General features: G+C 35.4%; 4 protein-coding genes and 2 long non-coding RNA genes across 6 annotated transcripts; 2 read left to right on the top strand and 4 right to left on the bottom strand.

Annotated features, from left to right (window-relative positions):
• The first annotated feature begins 371 nt into the window (after window positions 1-371).
• LOC126699928 (uncharacterized) lies at window positions 372-1,681 on the top strand. Its single transcript, XM_050397900.1, has 2 exons — window positions 372-1,243; window positions 1,344-1,681. Exon 1 carries the CDS (start codon window positions 419-421, stop codon window positions 1,241-1,243), a length of 825 nt encoding a protein of 274 aa, XP_050253857.1. The 5' UTR covers window positions 372-418; the 3' UTR covers window positions 1,344-1,681.
• A 1,237-nt stretch (window positions 1,682-2,918) lies between these two features.
• Window positions 2,919-4,910, bottom strand: LOC126699844 (uncharacterized). Its single transcript, XR_007646884.1, has 3 exons — window positions 3,504-4,910; window positions 3,255-3,365; window positions 2,919-3,139 (listed from the first exon to the last, which is right to left on the bottom strand). It is a non-coding gene; the product is annotated as an uncharacterized LOC126699844 (long non-coding RNA).
• A 651-nt stretch (window positions 4,911-5,561) lies between these two features.
• Window positions 5,562-7,976, bottom strand: LOC126699842 (serine/threonine-protein phosphatase 7 long form homolog). The gene is made up of 4 exons (XM_050397819.1): window positions 7,920-7,976; window positions 7,047-7,813; window positions 6,780-6,870; window positions 5,562-6,659 (listed from the first exon to the last, which is right to left on the bottom strand). The coding sequence occupies exons 2-4, from the start codon at window positions 7,754-7,756 to the stop codon at window positions 6,183-6,185; spliced, it is 1,278 nt and encodes a 425-aa protein (XP_050253776.1). The 5' UTR covers window positions 7,757-7,813; window positions 7,920-7,976; the 3' UTR covers window positions 5,562-6,182.
• A 2-nt stretch (window positions 7,977-7,978) lies between these two features.
• On the bottom strand, window positions 7,979-11,882 carry LOC126699843 (uncharacterized). Its single transcript, XR_007646883.1, has 4 exons — window positions 11,513-11,882; window positions 11,252-11,314; window positions 10,984-11,053; window positions 7,979-8,031 (listed from the first exon to the last, which is right to left on the bottom strand). It is a non-coding gene; the product is annotated as an uncharacterized LOC126699843 (long non-coding RNA).
• A 3,678-nt stretch (window positions 11,883-15,560) lies between these two features.
• Window positions 15,561-16,435, top strand: LOC126700659 (uncharacterized mitochondrial protein AtMg00810-like). Its single transcript, XM_050398869.1, has 2 exons — window positions 15,561-15,735; window positions 15,870-16,435. Exons 1-2 carry the CDS (start codon window positions 15,561-15,563, stop codon window positions 16,433-16,435), a joined length of 741 nt encoding a protein of 246 aa, XP_050254826.1.
• Window positions 16,436-20,772: 4,337 nt separating this feature from the next.
• LOC126700658 (NAC domain-containing protein 62-like) lies at window positions 20,773-24,679 on the bottom strand. The gene is made up of 3 exons (XM_050398868.1): window positions 24,428-24,679; window positions 23,107-23,384; window positions 20,773-20,946 (listed from the first exon to the last, which is right to left on the bottom strand). The coding sequence occupies exons 1-3, from the start codon at window positions 24,591-24,593 to the stop codon at window positions 20,773-20,775; spliced, it is 618 nt and encodes a 205-aa protein (XP_050254825.1). The 5' UTR covers window positions 24,594-24,679.
• Between the last annotated feature and the right edge of the window lie 577 nt (window positions 24,680-25,256).

Below are 25,256 nucleotides of genomic sequence, written 5' to 3'. Positions count from 1 at the left end.
TGCAATGGCAACTGATGCTAACCAAAAGGTTTTGCCTCTCGCCTTTGCTGTTGTAGACAAGGAGTCAGGGCCTAGTTGGGGTTGGTTTTTAGAGTGTGTTAGGACTTCCATAGAGCATGTCATACCTAAGGATGGCATTTGCATTATTTCTGACCGACATAAAGGTATCAAATGCGCCATTCGAGAGTGGCCTATAGGTGAGGACGGAAGAGAACAGGTATATCATCGATATTGCCTTCGACATGTTGCTAGCAACTTCAACACAAAATTTAAGGACCCGACTTTAAAGGCATTGGCCTTGAAAGCTGGATATGCAACTCATGAAGCAAAATTCACGTCCATAATGCAAACTATTAAGGAGGCCAAGATTAATTTACTGAGGGGTGTAGACCCTACTGATCGCCACATCCTACGCTATATGCCTTACACATATCTAATGAGTGAGGATGTTGATAAATGGACCCAGTCACAGGATGGTGGAAGACGTTACGGGGCAATGACAACCAATATCTCTGAGTGTTTTAATGGGGTACTTAAAGGTGCCCGCGGTTTGCCCATTGCTGCAATGGTTGAGTTCACATGGTCCAAACTTGTTGCATATTTCTACGATCGACATGAAAAAATTCTTTCTGATCTCTCTCAAGGTAAGGTGTGGAGTGATTATGCAATGAAGATCTATAACAAAAATGAGCAGAAAACTGCAGGACACACTCTGAGGAATTTTAATCATGAAATTGGTGTATATCAAGTGGTTACCCCGTATAACGATCATAGAGGTGGAGGAGGAAACCACAGTCATGAAGTGCACGTAATTGAGCAAACATGTGGTTGTGGGAAGTGGCAAAACTTGAAGATCCCTTGTTCACATGCAATTAAAGTTCTTAAAGGTCTGCACCTCGATGCGACCAGCTATATTGACCCATGTTACAGTTTGAACAACGCCATTCAGACATATTCACATCATTTTGTGGTGCCAAAATCAGAGTCATTGTGGAGGGATGTTCGCGGACCACGATGGGTGCCTAACCCACAGCTGTTGCGGGGCAAAGGTCGTCCTGTGAAGTCAAGATTAAGGAATGAAATGGATGGGATACAACGAGAACGGGGAAGCCGGAGGGAAGATCCGGACTTGAGGGAGATTCAACCAAGGCAACGATGTGGAGTGTGTCATCAAGAGGGGCATAACCGCAGATGCTGTCCCAATTCCCATGGGGCTTCGACAAGTGGTAGTGCTGCAAACTAGGCAAGTGTTGTCACTGTTTTTATATAATATGCTCAGAATGTCATTTGGTTGTTGTTCTTCACATTGCAGAAACTAACAACTGTACCTTCGTGGTTGTCAGGCGAGCGGAGACTGGATTTTTGAATGGCATTGTACGTGGGACTTGTGGTTATGTTCGGTATGGACAAGTGCAGCAAATTCTATGTAGACTATGTTGTATCAGTATGGAAATGTTATAGGTGACTATGTAGAGTATGTTGTATTAGTATGGACAAGTGTTAGACGACTATGTAGACTATGTTGTATTGACTTAGTTTGTATTTTGTTTATTGCTAAATATTGTGGTAATTGAACATTTGTTATCCATTGTACTCGTTACATTAATTGCGTTGTGCAGCTTTTGCCTGTAATGCAATGATATGGCATTGGCAATGTAGCTACTACTTTGCCAACTTCAACCACAGCGACCTTGTTTGAACTGTTTGAACCGATGATAATGTATTGACTGTTTTTGTGTGCTAAGGGCAACTAAAATGCCCATGAATAGTAACTGTTTGAATCCAATTATTTGCATCTGATGTACTCTCTCCTTGACTGGTGATTATGCTTGTATCTACTTCTTTACCGCTGACCATATGATGTGTTCTAGATATCTTTTACTATTGTAGGGGACGGGACAAAAGTAATTCTGATTTACACCTACAGGACTGCAAAACAAACGGGAAAAAAAAAAAATTACTTCCCAGTGGAAATCGAGTTTTAGAAACTCGATTTCCATTTGGGTGGCATTATCGCAAATAAATGACACTAACCAATTTACGAAAATGCCACATTCAACAGAAATCGAGTTTCTAAAACTCGATTTCCACTGGGAAGTTTGCTCTCACCCTTCCCCCTAAAAAATTTTGCTCTCGGGTTGGCAGAAAATCCCCCAGTGGAAATCGAGTTTCTATAACTCGATTTCCATTGAAGTGGCATTTTTGTAAATTGCTTACTGTCATTTATTTGCGATAATGCCACCCAAATGGAAATCGAGTTTTAGAAACTCGATTTCCCTCGGGAAGTTTTTTTTTTTTTTTTTTTTTTTTTCATTTTTTTGCATTCCTGTAATTGAAGTGGTATTTTTGTAAATATCTTACTGGAAATCGAGTTTTAGAAACTCGATTTCCCTCGGGAAGTTTTTTTTTTTTTTTTTCATTTTTTTGCATTCCTGTAATTGAAGTGGCATTTTTGTAAATATCTTACTGGAAATCGAGTTTTAGAAACTCGATTTCCCTCGGGAAGTTTTTTTTTTTTTTTTTTTCATTTTTTTGCATTCCTGTAATTGAAGTGGCAGTTTTGTAAATATTTTACTGGAAATCGAGTTTTAGAAACTCGATTTCCACTGGGAAGTTTTTTTTTTTTTTTTCATTTTTTTGCATTCCTGTAATTGAAGTGGCATTTTTGTAAATATTTTACTGGAAATCGAGTTTCTAAAACTCGATTTCCACTGGGAATTTTTTTTTTTTTTTTTTTCATTTGTTTTGCATTCCTGTAGGTGTAAACCAGAAACTCGATTCAAAGGGCTGTATTCGGTAATCACCTATCTAGACTAGCAAAACAGAGCATCAAAAACCACAATGTAGTACATTAAAAACAAAATGTATTGCATTTTGAAATTATTAAATATAACATTATTAGTAACATACACCAAGAACATTACTGTCCAACTTTGTAAATGGCCAGCATACAATCTCATAATATAAATCTTGTAATACAAATTTCTACAGAGCAAACATTTCCAGTAATACAAATCTCATAATATAAACCTTGTCATACAATCTCGCTCCTTGCCACAAGTAGATCATGCAGACCAAGAGGTGCAGTAACGATATATGACACATAAGGGTGTTCTTTTGCAGCTAACGAAAGAATATCCTGTAAAGTGACACAAAGCATTTTTATTTAAAAAAAAAAAAAAAAATCAATCTAGTCACCAATTCTGTACAGTATATCTATAATCAAGGCACCAGAGGAAAGTAAGCCGAGCTACCTGATGCCAGTGTCGTCCAAGGAAGAGAAAAAATGGGCTTACAATCACATGATCTGCACCTTGTTGAATGCAAGAAAAAAATGCATCTCTTATCGATGGTTCTGCCAGCTCCTACCCATATCAAAGATATTTCAATAAATGAGAAGCCGTTTGCGCAGAAATAAAACCATGACAAAAGCAACATAGTATGATGTCCACCCAAAAAGGAAAGAAAACCAAGCAGCAGCGCTACACGCACTAAAAACTAACCTAAATCATCAAGGCAGTACTGATCAACACAAGGTTTGATCCCACCAGTCCCCAAAGCAACCAGATAGAGCCCGAAGAAGAAGACCATGTACTGAGCTGGAGTAGCTGACGGGCATACAGTCCCCATTTGGTCCACTTATCGATTGAATACACCTACCCGACTTCTTATGATACACCTCCATTTTCGTGGACCTCAGAGGTAGGGTCCAAGGAAACTAATGAAAAGGCTGACGAGGTTCAAAAGTTGGATATCTTGGACGGTTGGACTCCAGAAAATCATTACCGATGGTCTAAACCTAGAAATGTTTAACACTTAGATTCAGTCCATCGATAGTGATTTTCTGGTGTCCAACAGTCCAAGATATCCAACTTTCGAACCTCGTAGCCTTTTCATTAGTTTCCTTGGACCCTACGTACAGAGCAAAGTTCAAAAATAGATACGGTCCTGATAAAAATTTGTAGAGCAATTAATGCCAAGTAGAGCAATGGGAGGGAGTCATGTGAAATGGTTTGGTCATATGCCAAGTAGAGCAATTAATGCACCAATAAAAAATAGAGTTTGATTCTAGTCAATGGAACAAAAAAGGTAGAGGAAGTCCTAAACTTTTACTAATAAAATTAGCAAAATAGCACTTGTCAATTAAAGATGTAACAAAAACTATGATTTCGGATATAATAGAATGAAAGAATACGTTTCTAACTTGATTAATATGTCGAGTTTCCATAACCAAACCCAAATATTTGGAGCTAAGTGTTGGTTCTTATTGCTGTCATCCTCCAATAATATTTGAATAACCCGCATGTGCACTAGCAAACCCACCACAACCACATGTACACAAATTCTATTAATATGATCAAATTCAGCAATTTGTCCTACATCATATATGAAACACCTTTTTAAACAATTTGCTGATAGTATATTGGACCAAGATTGTGATTATATCAATTATAAATCTTAAACATGTTATCAAAACAATCAAAAACTAAATGACATTATAATAAAGGAATCAAGGATAGTGAGACATGATTACATTTTACATACACACACACACACCCAAAAAAATACACTTACGCTATATATATATTCATCACTTGACACAGATTTTAGCAGGATTATGACTTAATTTGTTGGGGTATTGTCTAGAAATATGCATACACCAACCAGAATACAAACATTTGAAAATTTTGAGGGGTCAAGTGGTATTTTCCTCGAGAACTACTTGTAAATATAATTATATCACAATGGGAAATAAATAATAAATTCAAAAATTTTGGGAGGGCTATGGCACCCCACTGCATTTGACAATTGTATATTATCTGCAAAGTCAGACATTTGTATATTATCTGCAGCGTCTGTGGCATGCATATTAACTGTGTGAGAACCAATAATCTTAATTTGATAGGTATGTTCAAGGTTTTGAATCAGGTACTCTTAGTTGCATAAGAGAATGCCAAATGAATTATATAAAGATTGTCACATTACTGAAAAACCACTATTGTGCAACCTTTATATCTATCAAGGTCAATTAGGAAATTTAATTGAATACCATGCAGATGTTTCTTTCCCTTTATGTTTTGATGCAATGACTTTCAACTTACAACCCAATTATTTTCATTATGTATCCAGGATCACCATCCTCACTCGAGAAATCATATTTAATGGGAGGCGTAAGATTCTTGTCTTGCATGTTCTGTTCATTAGTATTTGATGTTCAAAGAAAAAAAAAAAAGAAACTTGTATACTCCTAATTTTTTTATTTTTCAAACTTCTGTTGTTACATGTTAGCCACATACAGTGTAGTCAAAGGCCATCTAGGCACTCGCCTAGACTCTTGCCTTGTAGGCAACCACCTGAGCACCTTAAACAGACTGTAAGGCATTTGAGGCAAGAGTCTCAATGAAATTCAGCAAAAAGGAAAGAAAAAAAAGGAAAAGAGAGGCAGTTTTGTAATTTGGCAAAAAAGGATAGTTATATACTTCAATTCAAGTTAGTGGGTGTGTCTTTCTCTTGCATTCTTCTTTCTCACCTCTCTTTCTTTATGCATCAATTTAGAAATATATATATTTTTTTAGATTTCAATCATAATCTTTTAGCTTTAATAGTTGGTTCTCTCCTTTTTTTTTTTTTTTTTAATTGTATATATGAGATTACTGTAAAGTTTGAAAAATTCAAACCATGCCTAACAAGCATTAGATACATACAATTTATAATATTTATATTTAGAGTTCAGTACCTTGGTTCACTCAGGTGAGCACTTTTTTGTCAACTCACGAGGATGTGCCTTAAGTTCATTTTTTTTTCCCTTTGACTACACTGGCTACATAATCTGAGGCACCTTTTCATTAGCATGTGATGCTTGCATAAATAAACCTTTTCTTTTAATGAATTATTTAATCACTATTGAAATTCCCCTCTTTTTTATTACTACTTTGTAAATCTGAATCCTATCTTTTTGTCTTAATGTATTAAGGGTGCTAGTACATATGTAGGAGCTGCTCCTATTGTTGAATGTTTGGAGAAGTACCAGCCAAACGTGATAATAACTTCCCGGGTTGCAGATGCTTCCTTATTCTTAGCACCAATGGTATAAAACCTAATTTCTTCATATCCGCTCTTCTATACCCTCTTTTTGAATAAATTAGTAACATGTTTACCGAATTTTCTAAAACTGATTTTTATCAAATTTGTAATGTTGCTTCATGCATGCAATATTGTTTCATGCTAAGGAGTACGGTAAAATGTACAAGATGTGGAGAAGTTACCAGTATAGTCAATGTAGCACCAGGAACATCAATGAACCTCCGAGTCACCCTTTTGAACCAGTCGAAGTACTCATGCTGTGGAGGCATATCACCAAGCACTGCTTGACAACACCGTTGAAGGCGGTTACCCCAATTTAGTAAATGGGTGGCATGTTTCCGCATCCAATCAACGCCCACCTTCCCCCTCAAATCAATGGCATGAAGCACGGGGTCAGTGTTAACATCTTCGGGAATTTCTTGGATCATCCCAAATTGACGAACGACACGATCCGGTGTATGTATCTCTACTAGGTGGAAACATACAAGCGGCACCGTTGCCGTCCACACAGCCCTCCCTGCAACGCACCATGGCGGAAGGTCCTCAAAATGGGCTTCGTACGGCTGCCACACCACCTACAGTAGCCCAAAAACAAGTACGCAACATATTAGGCAACTATGTTTATATTTCAAAATTCACCAAACATATATCTTGTTCCTAAACATGTTAACATGTTAAACAAGGCATTTTCATACCTGGCTTGGCAGCATTGAAGCTATTTGCTGGCGATACCTATCCCTGAAGATGTGGGCAGGCCTGTTTTTCTTGTTTGGGACCCACGCCCACCTACAAGTGTTGTCAAGAACAAAAGATTAATATTTATAACTTTCCTACTAAGATAATGTCATGACTAAAACTATAATGTTATCACATATAACTACTAAGATTATGTTATAGATAAAAACTAGGCAATTAATAATATCACTACAATAAGAAATAATCCTTATAAAGTAGAGACTTACTTCAAGTACAGAGGACCACGCGCTGGAGGACCATAAGCGCCTACTGGTGGGCCACGCTCAATTGCCGGGCACAAGTAAGGAAACCTGGCCCATACCCAATACTGCACCAACAGTAAGCATCCACCGATTTGACTGGTTTCCTTATGGCTTGCCCTGCATAGCTCTCGGTACAACCATGCAAGGCAAGCACTCCCCCAACTGTACCTTCGTGGGTTGCGAAGGTCTTCCAACTGCTGCACCCACATTAGATGCACCCTATCGCCAAATTTGTCCATGAATATTGTGTCCCCCAGTAGCGCTAGGATATAGCATCGTGCGTACTTATACAGCTCATCCTCTTCGGCATTAGGCGGCAATGGATTAGCAACTTGCTCCAAAAGCCGTTTGATGAGAATCCTTTGGCCATGAAGTTCCTTATGCTGGTCTTGAGTTATAGGTTGAAAGCCAAGGAACTCCTCGCACACAGCCGTCCAAGTTTTCTGTGTGCTCCCTGTTACAGCGTCACCATCGATAGGAAGCCCGAGAATCACCTCCACATCCTGCAATGTAATGGTCATCTCACCATGTGGCATGTGGAAGGTGTGAGTCTCGGGCCGCCATCGCTCCACTAAGGCTGTAATTAGGCCGTGGTCAAGCTCTCTACCCGGCTGCCTCAGCAGTCCCTCCAACCCCAATGCCTTAATAATGTCAACAACTCGATCATCTACCATTGGTTCTCGGTTTGAGAACTCTTCAGTACGGCCACGGCAAGTAAGGGCCCCTGGATCCTGCACAAAACGAATCCTTGGATTAACATATGACAAACGTCTGCATGTATATTGTATGAATTAAATACGTGTACATTTTACATAAATATTTACTGCTGTATTGTACCTGTCCATTCCAAATAGCTTCTGACCGATGGGTGGACTGCAACTTTAACACCGAATCGTCAATAGGACCAGGCCGTGTATGGTCAATCCGTCCAGCATTTGCAGCATCCATACTGCACAAGAATGATAAGCAATTAGCACGTAATATTGACATTGCAAGTAAACATAGATAGCAAAAGTTTTTTCTGAGCTAAATAAAACAAAAATATGATAATTTAATATTTTACTAGCTATATAAACTTGCTGATTATAATCTCAATGAGATCACTTAGGTCTAACTAGAATTACTATACTCCAATGAGAACACTTAGGTGTTCATAACCTTCCCATTTTTTTCCCTATATTGAATAATGCACACGCATGTAGATGTTACTTGTTCATGATATATGTATCACCGAGTTTCATATTAATTTTAAAGCATTCTGTTTTCAGATTTTTTTTTTTTTTTTTTTTTAATGTGTAATTTATTTTTTATAATTTGATAGTTACAATAGGGGAGGGGGGATTTGAATCCTGGATGTTATAGACACACCAGGAGATCTGTTTTCAGAATTTCATACACACACATGTATATTTTTTCCCCTAGAAACTGATTGATGATATGTGTATTCATGATATTTCATATCATTGTTAATTTTACTGGATGCAGTTTCTCCTTTGAATTTTACTATTTTAGGTTCATAGAAATCTGACTTTAATACTTTTTTGGGATGTATCAGAAGCTGATGTACCAGCAGGAAAGTGGGCCTTTTGATTTCAGGCGAATGGAAGTTTCCCCATTGTTGCTGGTAATTGATAGGAGGGATGATCCTGTGACCCCTTTGCTAAACCAGTGGACCTATCAGGTATTTGGAGTTGTCAGTACAGATTTTACCATTTATATGAGAAATGCCTCGTTGTTTTGATGTAACATGGATGGTTTTATCATTTATTGAACTCATTTATCACATCATGTTCCATAGGCAATGGTTCATGAATTGATAGGTATTCAAGACAACAAGGTGGATTTGAGAAACATTGGCAAACTTCCAAAGGATCAAAAGGTTACATTGCATTTCCTGTTATAGTGCGCATATTTATTTTTATGTTTTGCGTTGCTAAGAAAATGATCTTTGTTCAATTCACACTCACAGGAGGTTGTGTTGTCATCAGAACAAGATGCCTTTTTCAAAGCTAACATGTATGAGAATTTTGGAGATATTGGGATGAATATCAAGTGATTGGTAGATGAATTTCAGCAGATTTCAAAGAGTAACCAGAGCATCCAGACAATAGGTTTGTATGAGGCTTGATAAATTCAGATTTACGAGATATTATGTTACTAAATTAGCATGGTGGGTTGAGGTATAACATTCCATCATTCCAACATTTTGAATTTCTGCAGAAGACATGGCCAAATTTGTTGACAAATACCCTGAGTACAGAAAAATGCATGGAAATGTTTCAAAGCATGTGACATTGGTCACAGAAATGAGCAAGATAGTTGAAGAGAGAAATTTCATGTTAGTTTCCGAAACAGAGCAGGAGTTGGCTTGTAATGGTGGTCAAGTGGCAGCATTTGAGGTAGTGTAATCAATTGTATCTTTTCTTGTTTTTCTCTAAATATTGTTTATGTTACTTCATATATATCCATGAGCCTACTTAGTTATACGTTTTTCTAGATAATTTATAATAGAAATTATTATAAGATACATAAGTATGGATTTTGGTATAATTTTTAGACAGCTATATGATCATGAATCAAGCGCAAGGAGTAGATTATCCTAGTACAGGAGGCTGAAGAAAAGGATGTTGTCTTGGATGATTTTGTTGTATGCACACATGCATGTTGATACACTCATCAGTATGAGACAGATTAAGATGGATTATGTTATTTACCCAATGCTCAAATATGGTGGGGTAATGAATTTACAAATTGTAATTTGTTAAAAAAAATATATAAAAAAAATGATACCAATAAGAAAAATTTGTTAAAATATATATAAAAAAATGATGGCCTGGTGAAAGTAGTCTTACACATTGGAACTAATAATAAACTTGAGTGGCTCCACTGACAGCAACTGCATTACTAGTTCCGTTTCTTACTATGTAAAGCATTTTCCTGGCAAAAATGTTTTTTACACAATATTTTCAAGGAAAATAAATTGTTTTATTTTTTTTATCATTATTATTAGTTTTATTTATTTATTTTTTTTTTCAGATCTGAAATTTTTTTTTCTACTATTTGTTTGCACAAAATCTAAGGTTGCACAAAATTTCTATGTTAAAACCAACAAAAAGTTAGTATGCGGTGGTGGGAGGAGCTTCTGTATTTTTTATTTTTATTTTTTTTTGGGGTGGGGGGGGGGGGGTGTGGGAGGGGGGTGGCAGTGGTGCAGTGAGGAGAAGTGGGACAGGGAAGGTAGGAAGGTGGTGTGGTTTTTTTTTTTTTTTTTTTTTCCTAGTGTTAAGGGTATTTTTCTAATTTTATAAAAAAAGGAAATTGTCATTTGGTAACTTTTACAATGAATTGCTCTTCTATTAATTTGAAATTTTATTTTGAGTTTTAATATAGAAACATCCAATGTTCCATTCTCTATGCTATCAGTCCATGGGAATTCTGAGGTGTCCTATTAATTGGGAGTGGAATAGTCCGATAAAGGCTGGGAGATTACTTCCTTATATGGAAATTTCTAGATACCTAAAACCAATTTATGCCAAGCCAGCTAACGTAAACAAAACTTCTAACCAAAATCCCTTAATCAAAACTAAATCTAATCCATCTATTTAAACTAATTAAACAAAACCATTCCTAACCGAAAAACCTAAATCATAACCAATCAACCAAAATACATAACTGAAAAAAGACTATGTAATTTGTTTCTTCAATAGCAAACTACTAAGTGCTTTTTTATATGCATATAATTTAGTAATTTGTAATGGTACGCAAGCACTATAAATATATGAGATAACTATTTCATATAAACTTGTAAGTTCTAAGCTCCTAATAGACAAGCAAATGGGCCTAATGAGATATACAATTCTCTCGTAAAAGCTATAATCCTAATCAGCAATAACAATCTAACCTGAAGGCAGAAATTTGGAAACTCTTAAGGATGGCAGCAACAATATGCACTATCCAAGCAACAATGTCATCTGCACTCACCAAATCCAAACCCAAATTTCATAAAAATCATAACATAAAAATTAAATAAAGTATCTACCACAAAATCCAAACCCAAATTTCACAAAAATCAAAACTGAAAATTAAATAAATAACCTAAATGTTAAGTATCCAAATCCAAACCCAAAATTTCACAATAATCAAAACAAAAAATCAAATAAATAACTTACCAAGCAAAATCGGAATGGGTAACCAAGCAAATTTGACTTCAGCCAAAGAGAGTTGAATGTCATCTGCACTCACCAAATCCAAACCCAAATTTCATAAAAATCATAAAATAAAAATTAAATAAAGTATCTACCACAAAATCCAAACCCAAATTTCACAAAAATCAAAACTGAAAATTAAATAAATAACCTAGATGTTAAGTATCCAAATCCAAACCCAAAATTTCACATTAATCAAAACAAAAAATCATATAAATAACTTACCAACCAAAATCGGAATGGGTATGGGTATGGTGAGGAAAAATGAATGGGTATGGGGGTGGTAATGAGAGAGAGGGAGAAAAGGATAAAGGATCTCCTAGTGAGGGAGAGAGAGATCGATGAGGAGAGGAGCAGATGGCTGGGCTCAGCCTCGTCGGCGTCGTCGCTGGGCTGGGCTGGGCTCTGCTCGTCGACGCCGGCGGGGTTCTCTGTGTGTGTGAGCGTGTGTGAATGTGAGAGGCCGTGTGAGAGATAGAGAGAAAATGAGAGAATGAGAGAGTTCTGTGAGTGTGGGAAATGAAGATGTAAGACTGAGGGTGAGAGAGTGAGAACGTTAATTTTGAAAAAGCCCAATTGGAAACCGAGTCTCTAAGACTCGATTTCCGGTTGGAATACACGTGGAAATCGAGTCTAAGAGACTCGATTTCCAGCTGGACCATTCCAGCGTGTGCAGGCCAGATCACACATGAAAATCGAGGCTTAAAGGCTCGATTTTGAGACCAAAATCGAGCCTTAGAGACTCGAGATGCTATTAACCAAATAAGTTTCTAATTCTCGCCTACTAACTAGATAGTTTGGTTTTTAAGGCCAATTGGCCATTTTCGCCCGTCTCCTCCATCAACCACCAGCACGACCACCGCGACATCAACTCCACCGCGTGAAGAAACTGTCAAAACTACTCTTCACCTCGAAAACCAAAACTTCCGCACCGACTTCGCTTCCCTCTACCACTCTATTTTCCAGCCAAAATCACCATTATCGACCACCACCACCACCTCGATCTCCCTCATGAGCAGCCCTTCCATGTGTTTCTCCATCGACGACGCCGTTTCATCCACTCAGAACCACCTCAACCAAGCTCGATTGATCCTCCAGTACCAAGAACTCAACGACCACTATGATCTCTGTGCTTCTCTTTGAGCACGGAGCTTGTAAGACTTGGTAATTCTTCATGCGTTTGACCATGTTCGAGACTCCAAAACTTTTCCGGCTTTCTTGACTTCAGGTTCATCCGCCGCCCAGTGCCGGCGACATCTACGCGATGAAGAAGAAGAAGAAGGTACAGAGGGCGGAGATGTAGAAGAAGATTCTGAAGACGCTGGACCATCCATTCTTTTTGTGTATTCCCTATGCTCCACGCCGGGTTTGAAGCCTCGCATCTCCGTTGAGTTGTCATGGAGTTTGTTGACGGAGAAGAGTGTAATGTGTGGAAATTGTTTTGTTTGCTGGGAAAATTATGAAAGGGTAAAGAAAAGTTGTTTGGTTACTGGGAAAGTAATGGTTGTTTGGCTGTTGATTATTTTTGGGGGAAAAAAATGTATAGAAAATTTGTTGGATTTAAAAAAAAAAAAAAAAACTCGGTAGTTTTTTTTTTTTTTTTTTTAATTTCTTTGATTTGGGATAAGAATTTTTAGGGCTTTTATGTATATATATATATATATATATATATATTTTTGGGTAGATTTCAACTGTTTGGTAGGTGAGAAGGTGTGGGAAAGTACAAGAAATTTGTTTAATATTTTTAGAGTGTTTTGGTCATTTTCACTTGAGTGGCATTTTGATAATTTTGGTAATTGGATGGTTGGGATTTACCCATAATAATTGAGTTGGGTTGGATTTAGATTAGAAACAATTAGTTAAATAGATTTTAATAGGTAAATAGATTTTATATACCCAACCCCATTATACCCACCCCAAACCCATCCAAACTAACCCATTTGACACCCCTATGGTGAGGTGAACTCTAATAATAGTACTTGGTAAATATTTCGTTTCCTTTCAAAAAAATTTACCTTTTAATCAACAAAAAAGTTGCTTCTAAGTCTTACCTTTCGAAGCAAGCCTCGGAAAAGATCCACTCCAAAAAAAAATTATGAAAACAGAAAAGCAAGAATCATAGGCTTTGAAAGTCAAAAGAGAACATCCTAAGTACATAAAAATGTATAGCATAGCTAACAAATTCTGAATATGCATTAGCCAAACTTTAGGTCACCTTAAACTTATGTAAGAAGATTTATCGAATATTCTGAAACAATATAGTGTGAGTTTCAATTGTAAAACTACCACCATAGCAAGCAACCCATCCTTCAAGCTTGAATATATGCACTTAGAATAATAGCAACTTTAATAAAAAAAAACCATTGAAATTCATCAACCATTAAAGCTTTATCTGAAGACATTCCTGTATTTAACTACTGGATTATAACCTGATTATGGCACCTTCAATCTGGAGGTCCCGGACCATGTCACTCATTCCAATCCTGTGTACATCAGCCTTTTTCATTGTACAGGCTTCAATTCTAGCTCAAATTGATTTCAATTTTCATGCATTCTTCTTGTCTAAACACACAGAAGCATCAAAAAACAACCACATTCCAGCATACAAATTTTAACCATCCCAAGCTTTAAAGAAGATAACACTAGCAAAAATCATCGATTGACTTAAGAGTACATATCATTACATGTTTACAGAAGTAGACAATTATCAGTATAGCTTAAATATAATTCACACAGCATACAGATTTAACAACAATGAAGCCTTGCTTTCAATTTCGTAGTAGCCAAATCCTCATACTAATTCCAAACGATAGCTTAATTTATTATATACATATAAAATTTGTTCACAGCACCAGCAACTGAGGACACATTACCAGTGCTCTGCAATATTATACACAGAAGTCACAGTACAATAATCTACCATAGTTGTTTCTCTGTAATGGAGTCTGAAGGTTGTTAAAATCTTGATCAGGATCTTGAATCTCATAATTCCACAATTCTAGAACGTCAATGATTTAAACCGCAATTAGAGTCTACTAAGATTGGGATTTTTAAAATGCCAACCCAGATTGTGGTTTCTTTTAGAGAAACCTTTAAATTTAACATAGAGCTAAAATAAGGACCCCAATTTGGTAGCATTTTTTTGGACTTCTTTTTTGGGTAGAGGGTGGAGTGGGGGAGAGCAGCAACCCAAGTTCCAATGACTGTAAGTTCGTTTGAGTTGTAAAGGAGGCCATAGGCCTTTGAATGTAACAGACCATGGGTCTGTGGTTTGAAAAAAAGTAGAAGACTGTTAAGTCTCTTTGACTTGGAAAAGGCTATAAGTCTCTTTTGAGTTCAAAAAGACTACAAGTCTGTTTGAGTTGAAAAAGAGTGTATCTCTTTGAATAGACTTTGGAGAATGTTTGCACATGTAAGTGGGAGAAGGAAGAGCTTCCATTTTTCAGCAAAATCCCCAAAATTTTGGTGGAACATAACAATACATACTAGACTTCAAAGATTATTAATAGATCTTTTTGACTTTTAGCTTTGTCTTCAAAAAATATTTAAACTTTGTTTTGAACTTTTTAAGAAACAGCATTCTTCTGGCTTCAAAAAACAGAGAGAGAGAGAGAGAGTATTCTTTTGAGTTTTATAGATTTGTCTTCAAAGAGTATTAAAAATTCTTATATTCTTTCCGAGGAAAAACTTTTTTTTTCTTATGAGTTCTTTCCTACAAAGATTAATAATTCTTTTGGTTCTAGCCTTGTCTTTTAAGTAATATTAATAATTATTTATCTATCTAAATCATTAACGTTTTTTCAGTTGTAAAATTTTATGATCTTCAATCAGATCCAAAGACCCTCACACAGATGATGAAACCTTTGGATTGATGATCTCTTCAAGCCTCACAAAACCTTGATACTCTTGCTCAAACTGTTGTACATAAAAACAATGCAAGGTTAGTTTTTCGAAGACCAATTTATCCGAAGAATAAATACACATATAAACCACTTTGAACAGGTTAAAATGTACTCACAAAGGAGTATAACAAGCCTTGAGGTGCAAATTAACACAAAATATCCTGGAAAAACCTGCAAGATCAAATAATAAGGTGCTGTTTGGTTAAAAAAAATGGTGTATTCAATTTTTATTTTCATTTTTGTGTAATCATTTTTTGAATATGAATACACAATAAAGGATCCATTTTCACATTCATTTTCTATACATACCAGTTTAGCACTTGTTCCCTTCTCTTTTTCACTTAAAAGAAAGCAACTTTTTTCACTTACACATGCCTATTCAGAAGTCAGAACAGAAACAACATTTGCTCCTGTTGCCAAGTTGGTCACTATTCAAACTTTGTTATCTGTTGTCTCTGCTAAAACTAGCCCCTCCATCACTTGATGTCAACAATGCTTTTCTCCATGGTAATTTGGATGAGGAAGTGTACACGAAACTTCCACCTGGTTTTTCCCGACATGGGGAGACTTGAGTTTCCAAACTCCATAAATCCATATATGGTTCAAACAAGCTTCTCTCCAATGGTTTGTAAAGTTTTCTCAAACTATTCACAATGCTGGCTTCTCTCAATCACGGGCAGATTATTCCTTATTTACCAAGATCACAAGGACATCCTCCACCTTTGTCTTGGTGTATGTTAATGACATCATTGCACGATCTAAGAAAGGCATCTTCTTGTGTCAACGAAAATATACATTGGATATCCTTAAAGATGCAAGATTATTGGGTGCTAAACCATCTGCTTTCCCCATGGAACAACAGCTTCACATGACTCCCACCAATGGAACTTCTTTATCAGATCCCTGTGCATATCGTCGACCTGTAGGTCATCTCATCTACCTTACTGTCACTAGGCTAGACATTGTCTACTCAGTCCACATTTTGAGTCGATTTATGCAAGATCCTCGCACCACTCACATGGATGCTGCCATTCGGGTGCTTCGATACCTCAAAGGCACTCCTGGAAAAGGCATATTACTCTCCTCATCCAATCCACACACTGTAAGTGGTTTTTGTGACTCAGATTGGGCAGGCTGCCCTGTGACTCGACGCTCTACTACTGGTTTTTGTGTTTTCCTTGGCGCTAATCCCATCTCATGGAAAACAAAGAAGCAAACCCCAATGGCTGAAATATCTTTTGGATGATCTTCGTGTTTCACACACCTCACCCATCCCAATCCATTGTGATAACCAAGCGGCAATCCATATTGCTGAGAATCCGGTGTTCCATGAATGTACAAAACATATTGAACTTGATTGCCATTTTATACGAGAGAAAATCCAATCCAAATTGGTCCAACCTTGTCATATTCGATCCCATGACCAAATTGCTGACATTTTTACCAAACCTTAGGGTAAAGATTCTTTTCATTGTCTTATCAGCAAGCTAGGCGTTACTCATGTACACGCTCCACCTTGAGGGGAGAGTATTAGAGACCGTTAAGGGATTCCCAATCAGCTCAATTAAGGGGTTTCCAATCAACTGTAATTATATATTTTTGTTTAGGTTCATTGTAACAACATCTATATATTCAGACCAATGTAAAAGTTCTATACACAGCAAATATAATTCAGACAAATATTTGTCACTCTATCTTATTTTACACACTCATGATTTCTTGTTGCTAACGTGATCTTTGCTTGTTTCATGATTTTTACACATTCAATTTGTTTTTCAATTTTTCTCTTTTTTTTGAAGTTTTTCATATTTGGATAAATATTTTCTCGTAGACATTTATAATGAGAAAATATTTATAGATAAATAAAAATCAATTTATAATTAAAAACGATAATTTAACTAAAAATAAATTTTAAAATATAGAATAATAGAAACCTGGTTATTGTGATTTTTTTAAAGCCGTGACCACTTTAAAGTCTAAACCTGCACAAATAAAAATTAATTTATTATATGGTTCAATAAATTAGTATTACTATAATACAAATGAAATGATATGATACACATCAAATTATTAATTGGTGTGATAATTTATAATAACTAGTCGCTAACCTGTGCGATGCACGGGAAAGCTACTGTGTACGAAGATTTAAACAATTCTTTGTTTCTTCATCTTTGATTTCACATTAGGATTCCTATCCTTAATATGAAACATTAAATTACGAAATGGAAAATATAAATCAAACTTAAATTAAAATTAAATTTAGGATTTCAATCCTTTACATCCTCAAATATCCAATAAATGCTAAAATATCAATTTCCAATAAATTGAAAGACAACTTTAAAGTACTTTTGTATCTTCTTCCTTTGTTGTTCTTACATTCATTTGAAGTACCACTAATATAAGTTTGTCAATAAAACACGTTGAGAAATATATTACGACATGCAAAAGTTAGATACCAAATTTGTAATTTTGCTATATTAAAAAAATATGCACTTCTCAAGCTATATTAAAAGCATTCATAGATCCAAGATGGTATTTAACATCAAGAAAACTTCAAATTAAAAAACTTCCCAAACTGAAATATAAGAATTGCTACATCCCGTAACACAGCCAACAAAAAATAAACTCCAATCAACATTGAGATCAGATTTTTGATACAGTTTGTTAAGATATATGTATTGTGACAAGTTGCTATTTTTTCTGTCTGTGTCTAATTAATAAAAATATATGATTGAGACCCAATTAATATCTAATAATGATTATATAATAATCATGTAGTTAGACTTCAACATTTTTATATTGTTAGAATTTTATTTTTGCTATCTATGTCTGATTATATAATAATTATGTTTATGTAATGTTCTAAAATTCAATGCAGTGTAATACTGTATGATCATTATCAAGAACTTTTGCTTTCAGGAATAAAATAAGTGTATGACATGGTAAATGCTAGATGTTTGTCACATGACTCAAACATGAAGTCAGTACTTTAACATGGTTATGATGTATTCAACATAGTGACCTTCAATGAACGGATATGTGATATAATAGTGAACACAAACATGGGCATTGGATTGCAGCAAAATTGTGTTGTCCTTTTCATGTGGGTTAAGTGAAAGGCAGTTTAAGTTATGGTCACAAAATATGGGAAGTCTTTTGATGGTCTTAAGGGTTACTGTTAATTAAATGTTACTGCCTATTGCAGATACATGGACATCTTTGTGATCAAGGTTCTCTCTTTTTTTTTTCTTTTTTTTTTTTGGGGGGGGGAGGGGGGGGGGGGGTGGATTTGGCAGAGGTGATTAAAGAACTGAAATTTGTTTGATATTAATGACCAATTAATTGTTCTTTATATATAGGCTAACATATCTTCCTTTATCAATGGTTACTTTTATATTCATCAGGGTATACAATAAGTTTTGACTGTTCAGCAATTAGCTCCTCTCATCTCATTTAGTTTCTACTTTGTTGGGCTTAAGAAACTTCAAGGTTAGAATGAGTCACAAGAGTCATAGCCATAAGAGTTCTTAAAAAAAATTTTGGGGTGATAGTCTTCTTAATCTGAAATAGGAAATACCATGAGAAGTTTGTGAATATCTTAATATCTGACTTCTGTTCTATTTAAAAATATTTTGTTTTATTATCTTTAACAGTACAAGGTTTCATAACTTTTTGGGGGATGTGGCGTTTCTTTTTCTAATGGGTATTCCCTTTCTTTGTCTCAGCTAAAAACTACCAAATTCTTGTATGTGTGTGCAGTGAATACCTTAATACTGAAAATTGATTGGCTTACTGATTCAATTGCAGCAGGTTCTATTATACCACCTGAGAACTGCAGCTCTTAATTAACTTATTACCAAGTAACCTTCTTTTTTAAAACAAAACTAAAGCATTCATAGATCCAAGATGGTATTTAACATCAAGAAAACTTCAAATTAAAAAACTTCCCAAACTGAAATATAAGAATTGCTACATCCCATAACACAGCCAACAAAAAATAAACTCCAACTGACATTGAGATCAGATTCATACACAGAGGAGATCTGCTACAATATTTGGCACTGTAATAAACACACAGAAAATTGTTTCAGCTGCAACAATGTTGCCTCATTTTGCATAGACTAAAGAGGCAACAGGCAGTAACAAAATTTAAGAAGGGAATAAAAAACATCAAGCCATCAAACAAGGAGAATAGAGCAGAAAATAGACTGAGATTTAGAGATACCTGAACTGAAGCATCCCGATTCTGTCAGTATTTATTTATATACTGTGAGGAAAGGAGTAAGGAAAACAACGAGGCTCCCATTAAAAGGTGGGGAAGGGGAAGGAACACGTGAGAAACCAAAGGGGCGTGAGGATTCTGCCTTTAGAAGGTGGGAAGGGGAACCAACATGTAAGAAACAAAAGGGAAGGAAATCAAGAGGTAGTAATCGTGGGTTTCTAAGGGTTTTCAGTTTGGAAGGCTTGGGTTTGGGTTTTAAGTTATAATTAAATTTAGAAGAAGTGGGCTGGTGGAATTAAATTTAAAAGAAGTGGGTTTTAAGGTGAAGATAGGTTGGAAATAATTTTAGTTTTATTAGTATTTTAAAATTGAAAAAATATATTTTAAAATTGTAGGATAAATTTAGGAAATAGGATGGGAATGACATGGATGCTGACGTGGCTCCATGTGAATGTAGCAACATTAAATGCTATGCTTCAACTTTTAGTAATGTATAGAATATGGGTTGATAAAGTAAGAGTATGCCTCTGCATTGGCATCCGACCCACCACATGACCCATTATTATGACCCAAATCCCAGCACTCATAGGCAGTGGGATGTGGCCAATTCAGCATGAATTGGCGCCAATAATAATTGTTTAAGTCATTGGCAGAAGCTTCGGCTATGGTAGGAGAAGAAACAGCAGGTGTAACGTAAGTTAAAGTTGATGGAGAGAGAGAGTTGCAATATAGCCCTAGTGGATGGATAAAGCCTGTTTCGAAGGTTTCGCTCTTATCCAGATCCTGGTCAACCTGATGGAAGAAAAATGAATAACCAAGATAAGCAAATAATTAGTTATCTGCACTTCTAATTCCCCAAAAAATAATAATAATGACAATTGTACCCACAAAGAAGTACAGCAAGTCTTGAGGTGCAAATTAACACAATTTAAAATATCCTGGAAAAACTTTCAAGATCAAATAATAAACGACATCTTGAGAGTTTTCACTTGCCTGTGCATTGGCATCTGACCCACCGCATGACCCATTGTCAGTATAAGAGGCCATGTTTTTCAGGGTCTCCTTGTCAACAGCAATATTATTTGGACTGCAAGACGTGTTATGAAAGCACTCAACTAGATTATTAAGAGGAATAATAAGAGGTGAATCCTCAAAGATTTTGGGAGTCAAAACGTCAAGAGCAATGAGGGATAACCTTGATGGAGAGTCCCCTGGAGACAAGACATTGTTCACATTCAAAGGTTCTGCCACACAAAAATCAATCTGATGGAAGCAACATGAGTGCACAAGATAAGTACTTGATTAATTTATAATACTTCTCAATTCCAAAAACAAAAACATAGTAAATGTCTTATGATGAACTAAGTTCCTATCACCTCAGTAGATGTCAGTTCTGCCGCTTGATTTTTTGCAACATCTGCATTATGATAGTTGTAGTTGTTACTCTGAACAGGTACTGTAACATCAGACTTCGCAGATCCACCTTCGTTACTCTCTTCTTCATTATTGAATAAACGGCAGAGGACAAAGGCCTTCTGCATAAAGTAAAGCACCCAAATGAATTAGGCAAACGTAACATCATTGCCTGATATATACAACAAATTGAGTTTCCATAAAAATGCAAATAAAAGTATGCTAATATGTGTCAGAAATGTTATAAGCTATAACTAAAAATAATGAAATAGAGGAGGTTGTCCTACAAAGACATTTGTTATATAATAGGTGTCTGTTTAAGAAAGCACCTTCAGTAAAGAAAACTAACGATAAAGGAATCTACATAAATTTTGTTTTGAGTCCAGTGAGGGGATAGTTTAAAATTTTCCTTATTGGTTTTCAAATCCAACAGTGATTAAAAAAAAACTCTGATTTGGGGCTAATGGAAGCACATTCACAAAACAAACAAACAAACAAATAAAGTCTTAGTCCCAAAATTTGGGGGACAATTATGGCTCCTCAACAAATTAGTTAAGGTTGGCCATATATATTCTTCTCCTCCATTCTACTCTATCTAAAGGCATATTCTTTGTTACTCCCTTAATTGATATGTCATTTATTATTACTTCTACTAATGTGATTTTTGGTCTTCTTCTACCTTTTTTTGTTCCCTCTAATAAGATCAATTCACTCTTTTTTACCGGTGCATTAGTCACTCTCCTTTGAACATGACCAAACTACCTTAAGCAACTCTCCCTCATCTTTTCATCAATAGGGCTACCCCTATCTTTAAGCGCATTCACACAAAAAAAGAATTCTCATACAAGATAACATATTTAACAAGGTTTGGCCAACTCCATGCCTACATCCACAAGCAACAACACCAATCAAAACCCACTATCAATGATATGAATTACAACCACCTTCAACAAAACCTCAAACAATTTAGCATACTCTCACAAGAATCACACACAAATGTCACAAACACAGACTATCACAAATCCCATAACACCCAAAACAAACTCTAAATACCAACTGACAAGGAGACACTCATAATCTCAAACCTTAATACACCCAACATTGCTCTTAGCGTAAGAAAACATACAAACTCTCTATTCATATGTGTGGGTATTGTCCAATCCAAAAGAAACCATTAGACTACTTCCTATCAAAAAAACCACTCCATGTTCTTCTAAGAGTCTCCTCCTCTCCTTAAAGTGGAACTCTTGAGCTAAAGCCACCAATCTCTTGCAACACTGTCTTTATATAAGATTTCAACATCTAATCCTATATGGGATTAAGAATACCTTTTTTAATGGATAAGAAATATCAAAATCCTTCTTTAACAAGGAATAGACTTTTGTTCCACACCATTTTAACCAAATCAAGCCAGAGAACGAATTTGAGCCAAATTCTGACAAATTTAATGAGGCATATCAATTCCTATTATAAGTGATAAATCCCACATTCGTAAAAGTAAGGAGATATGATAGTCCTATATATAGTAATAATGTACCCAACCAGAATCTACTATTAATTATATGAATTACAACCACAAACACAAACATAAACAACCCAAATACTTAATACATCAAGGTGTTCTTGCCATTAATGCACTTGGCAAGGCATTGTGTCATAATTCTCACACACAACACAAAAGCTACACTAACGCTTTATTTATAAGACTATCTCATCCTCTTACTTCTCTTTAGAATCATGACACACAACAAAGTGGAGTTTAGATGCACTTTGCTAATTGCTATTAAAAAATAAAAAATAAAAAAGAGGAAAAGCTTTCTTTCTTTTTTTGGTGTGAAACCAGCAGAAATAAGCTCAAAAAATTGACTTTCAGGGTTGAGGGGAAATGGCCCTTAGATTTAATCCCATTAGCAGAGGTTTGGCAAGTTATAAAAGTAACTACATATTCTGAAGTTATAAGAGAATCATAAAAGCCAACAGCCTACCTTTTCAAATTAAGGATAACTCGCTTAATTCACCAATTAAACATATCAAGAGATCATTAATTCAGCAAGAATGTTAACTCTCACTTAAAATTAACAAATTTTAACAGCTTCCACAACCCTTTTTAATTGAATCAACCCTCTCTAAGGTTACCTTCCAATGATTTTGGAGGCAAAACGATCTTAAATCAACACAAAAAATGAAAGGAAAATAAAAAAAAGAAAATTTCTCTTGAGCAATCAGAAAAAATTTCAGGTCAATATCACATCAATTAAACAAACTGAAAAGCAAAAGCCAACCTGACCAGGGTGTTCTCCATCAAACTCTTCTTGGGTTGTGCGGTATTCATGCATCACCCACTTGGTCCTTTTTCCGTTAGGAGCACGCCCACTATGGTAGACTAGAATCTTTTTCATTCCAATCAAACTCCCTCTGAACTTGATTTCCTTATCTTTACCAGTTGTTTTCCAGAACCCTTTCTTGGTTGCCCTGTTCTTCTTACTCCCATTCTGATGCTTCGGGATCAGTGTATTGAAGAAGAACCACTCTTGGTCCCTTGAATCTATCCCAGATTTATCTACATACCAAGAAGCCAGACTCAGCACAAAATTTTGACATGCAGAATGAGAAACCCACATATGCATTTATAAATATTATTAATTGCCCAAAAATGAGATAATCATATGGGCAAACTAAGCAAATGTACTACTTAAAAAATTTATGTTCAAGACCAAAAAGTCACAAAACAATGAAAGTCAAATAAAAGTTCTTACAAAGAGTGATTCATAATTCTGTTATCAAAGTTAACAAAAAAGGAAAAATAATAGCACTACCAAAACTGTTACCAAAATAATAGTACTACCAAATTCAACATAGCAAATAAATATACTGAAAAACTAACTATGAAGTTACCAATGCTAGGTTTAAAAAAAAAAAATCAAATGTTCATATTGAGTAAGTGCTAAATCATACTTTGTAGTCAAACAAATAAAAATCAATTTTATTGTCACAATTATGCAAAAGAAATACTACAAACCAAAATTCAATCAACTTTTTTTTCTGGGTTAGTAAATCTGTAAATGTATTAAAGAAGGAAAAACAACTATACAAGAGCAGAGGAACACAGCCCAAGAAAGCATCAGTCTTTATAAAACGCTAACTACATGCGTATAGGGCCATAGGCCAGGCCTAAAAAACCCTTTCATTGCTAACACTACATGAACCCAACCAGAATTCACCAAGATCAAAAAAAAAAAAAAAAAAAAAAAAAAAAAAAATTACAACTTCCATTTTCACTCTCAATTTCACAACTTGTTGAGGGTGAATAATGGACCAAAAGTGGTGGGTCCATGTAGATTCAGGTAGCTGCCATAGGATCTCTGTAACCATCTGCTTTGATTAATTAATCTAAATACACTTAACAGGAAAAAAAAATCTATAACAAGCAACAATCCACAACAGAATTCCAAGTTCCAACATTAACAATTAACAAACTAATACAAGAAAAAAAAATTAAAAAAAATAAAAAATAAAAAAACCATTTTCCTACCTTTGACAACAAAGTAAAAAATATATAAGAAATGAAGGTGGGTGTGTGATAATAGAAAACAAGAAGATTACTTGGTAAATCCCAGGGCTCATCTTTATAGAACTCAATTTCGGGAATAAACCCAATGTCTTTATCATTCCCTGTGATCTTCTTCTTCAGGTAGTGTTCGATGATCACATCGTCCTTCGGAACAAATCCGACCCCAGGTGGCATACGATCCAAACTCAGCTTTTCCATTACTCACTCACACACAAAGCTTTACTCAGAAACTATCTAAGAAAAAAGCAGGAACAGAGAAAATGAATGCAGTTGATGTTGGTCGTCTTTCTCTTTTGGGTTGAAAGAGCTCTTAGGCTTAGTGCCATTATATAGGCTTCGTGCCTTTATATAGGCTTCTCATCCCCATCACTCAGTAAAGCTATTCCCACCTTCTCGACGAAATCGCCTTTTTTTTTTTTCTTTTTTCTTTTTTCTAGAGTTAACTTGTCAAAAAAGTCTGGATGATGTCTGATACAATAACCCCATGTGTTTTTTTTTTGTTAAAAAAGAAACAGACACGCGAACAAGGAAGTGGGAAAGGGATCTAACACAAAGTCTGGGTCAATCTGATACGGTAACTTCATGTGTTTTTTTTTTTTTGGGCTTGAATAATGAGTTGTAAGTCTTTGTCACTGTTATCTTACTTGTCGTCGTCATCGTCATAATAATAATAATAATTATTATAATTATAATTATAATTATTATTATTATTATTATTATGTGGTGAATAATAAAGATGCCAAGAATAAATTCATCTATTTATATATATAGGTTCTAATATAAAGACACATTATAACTTCATTTAAAAATCATGGTAACTTTTATGGCTTGTTTGGGAGTTAAAAAAAGAAAGGGGAGTAG

The sequence above is a fragment of the Quercus robur genome, chromosome 9 (genome assembly GCF_932294415.1).
Source record: "Quercus robur chromosome 9, dhQueRobu3.1, whole genome shotgun sequence".
NCBI lineage: Eukaryota > Viridiplantae > Streptophyta > Magnoliopsida > Fagales > Fagaceae > Quercus > Quercus robur.
The sequence above is the reverse complement of the archived record's forward strand: the minus strand, read 5'-3'. Positions and strand labels throughout refer to the sequence as shown.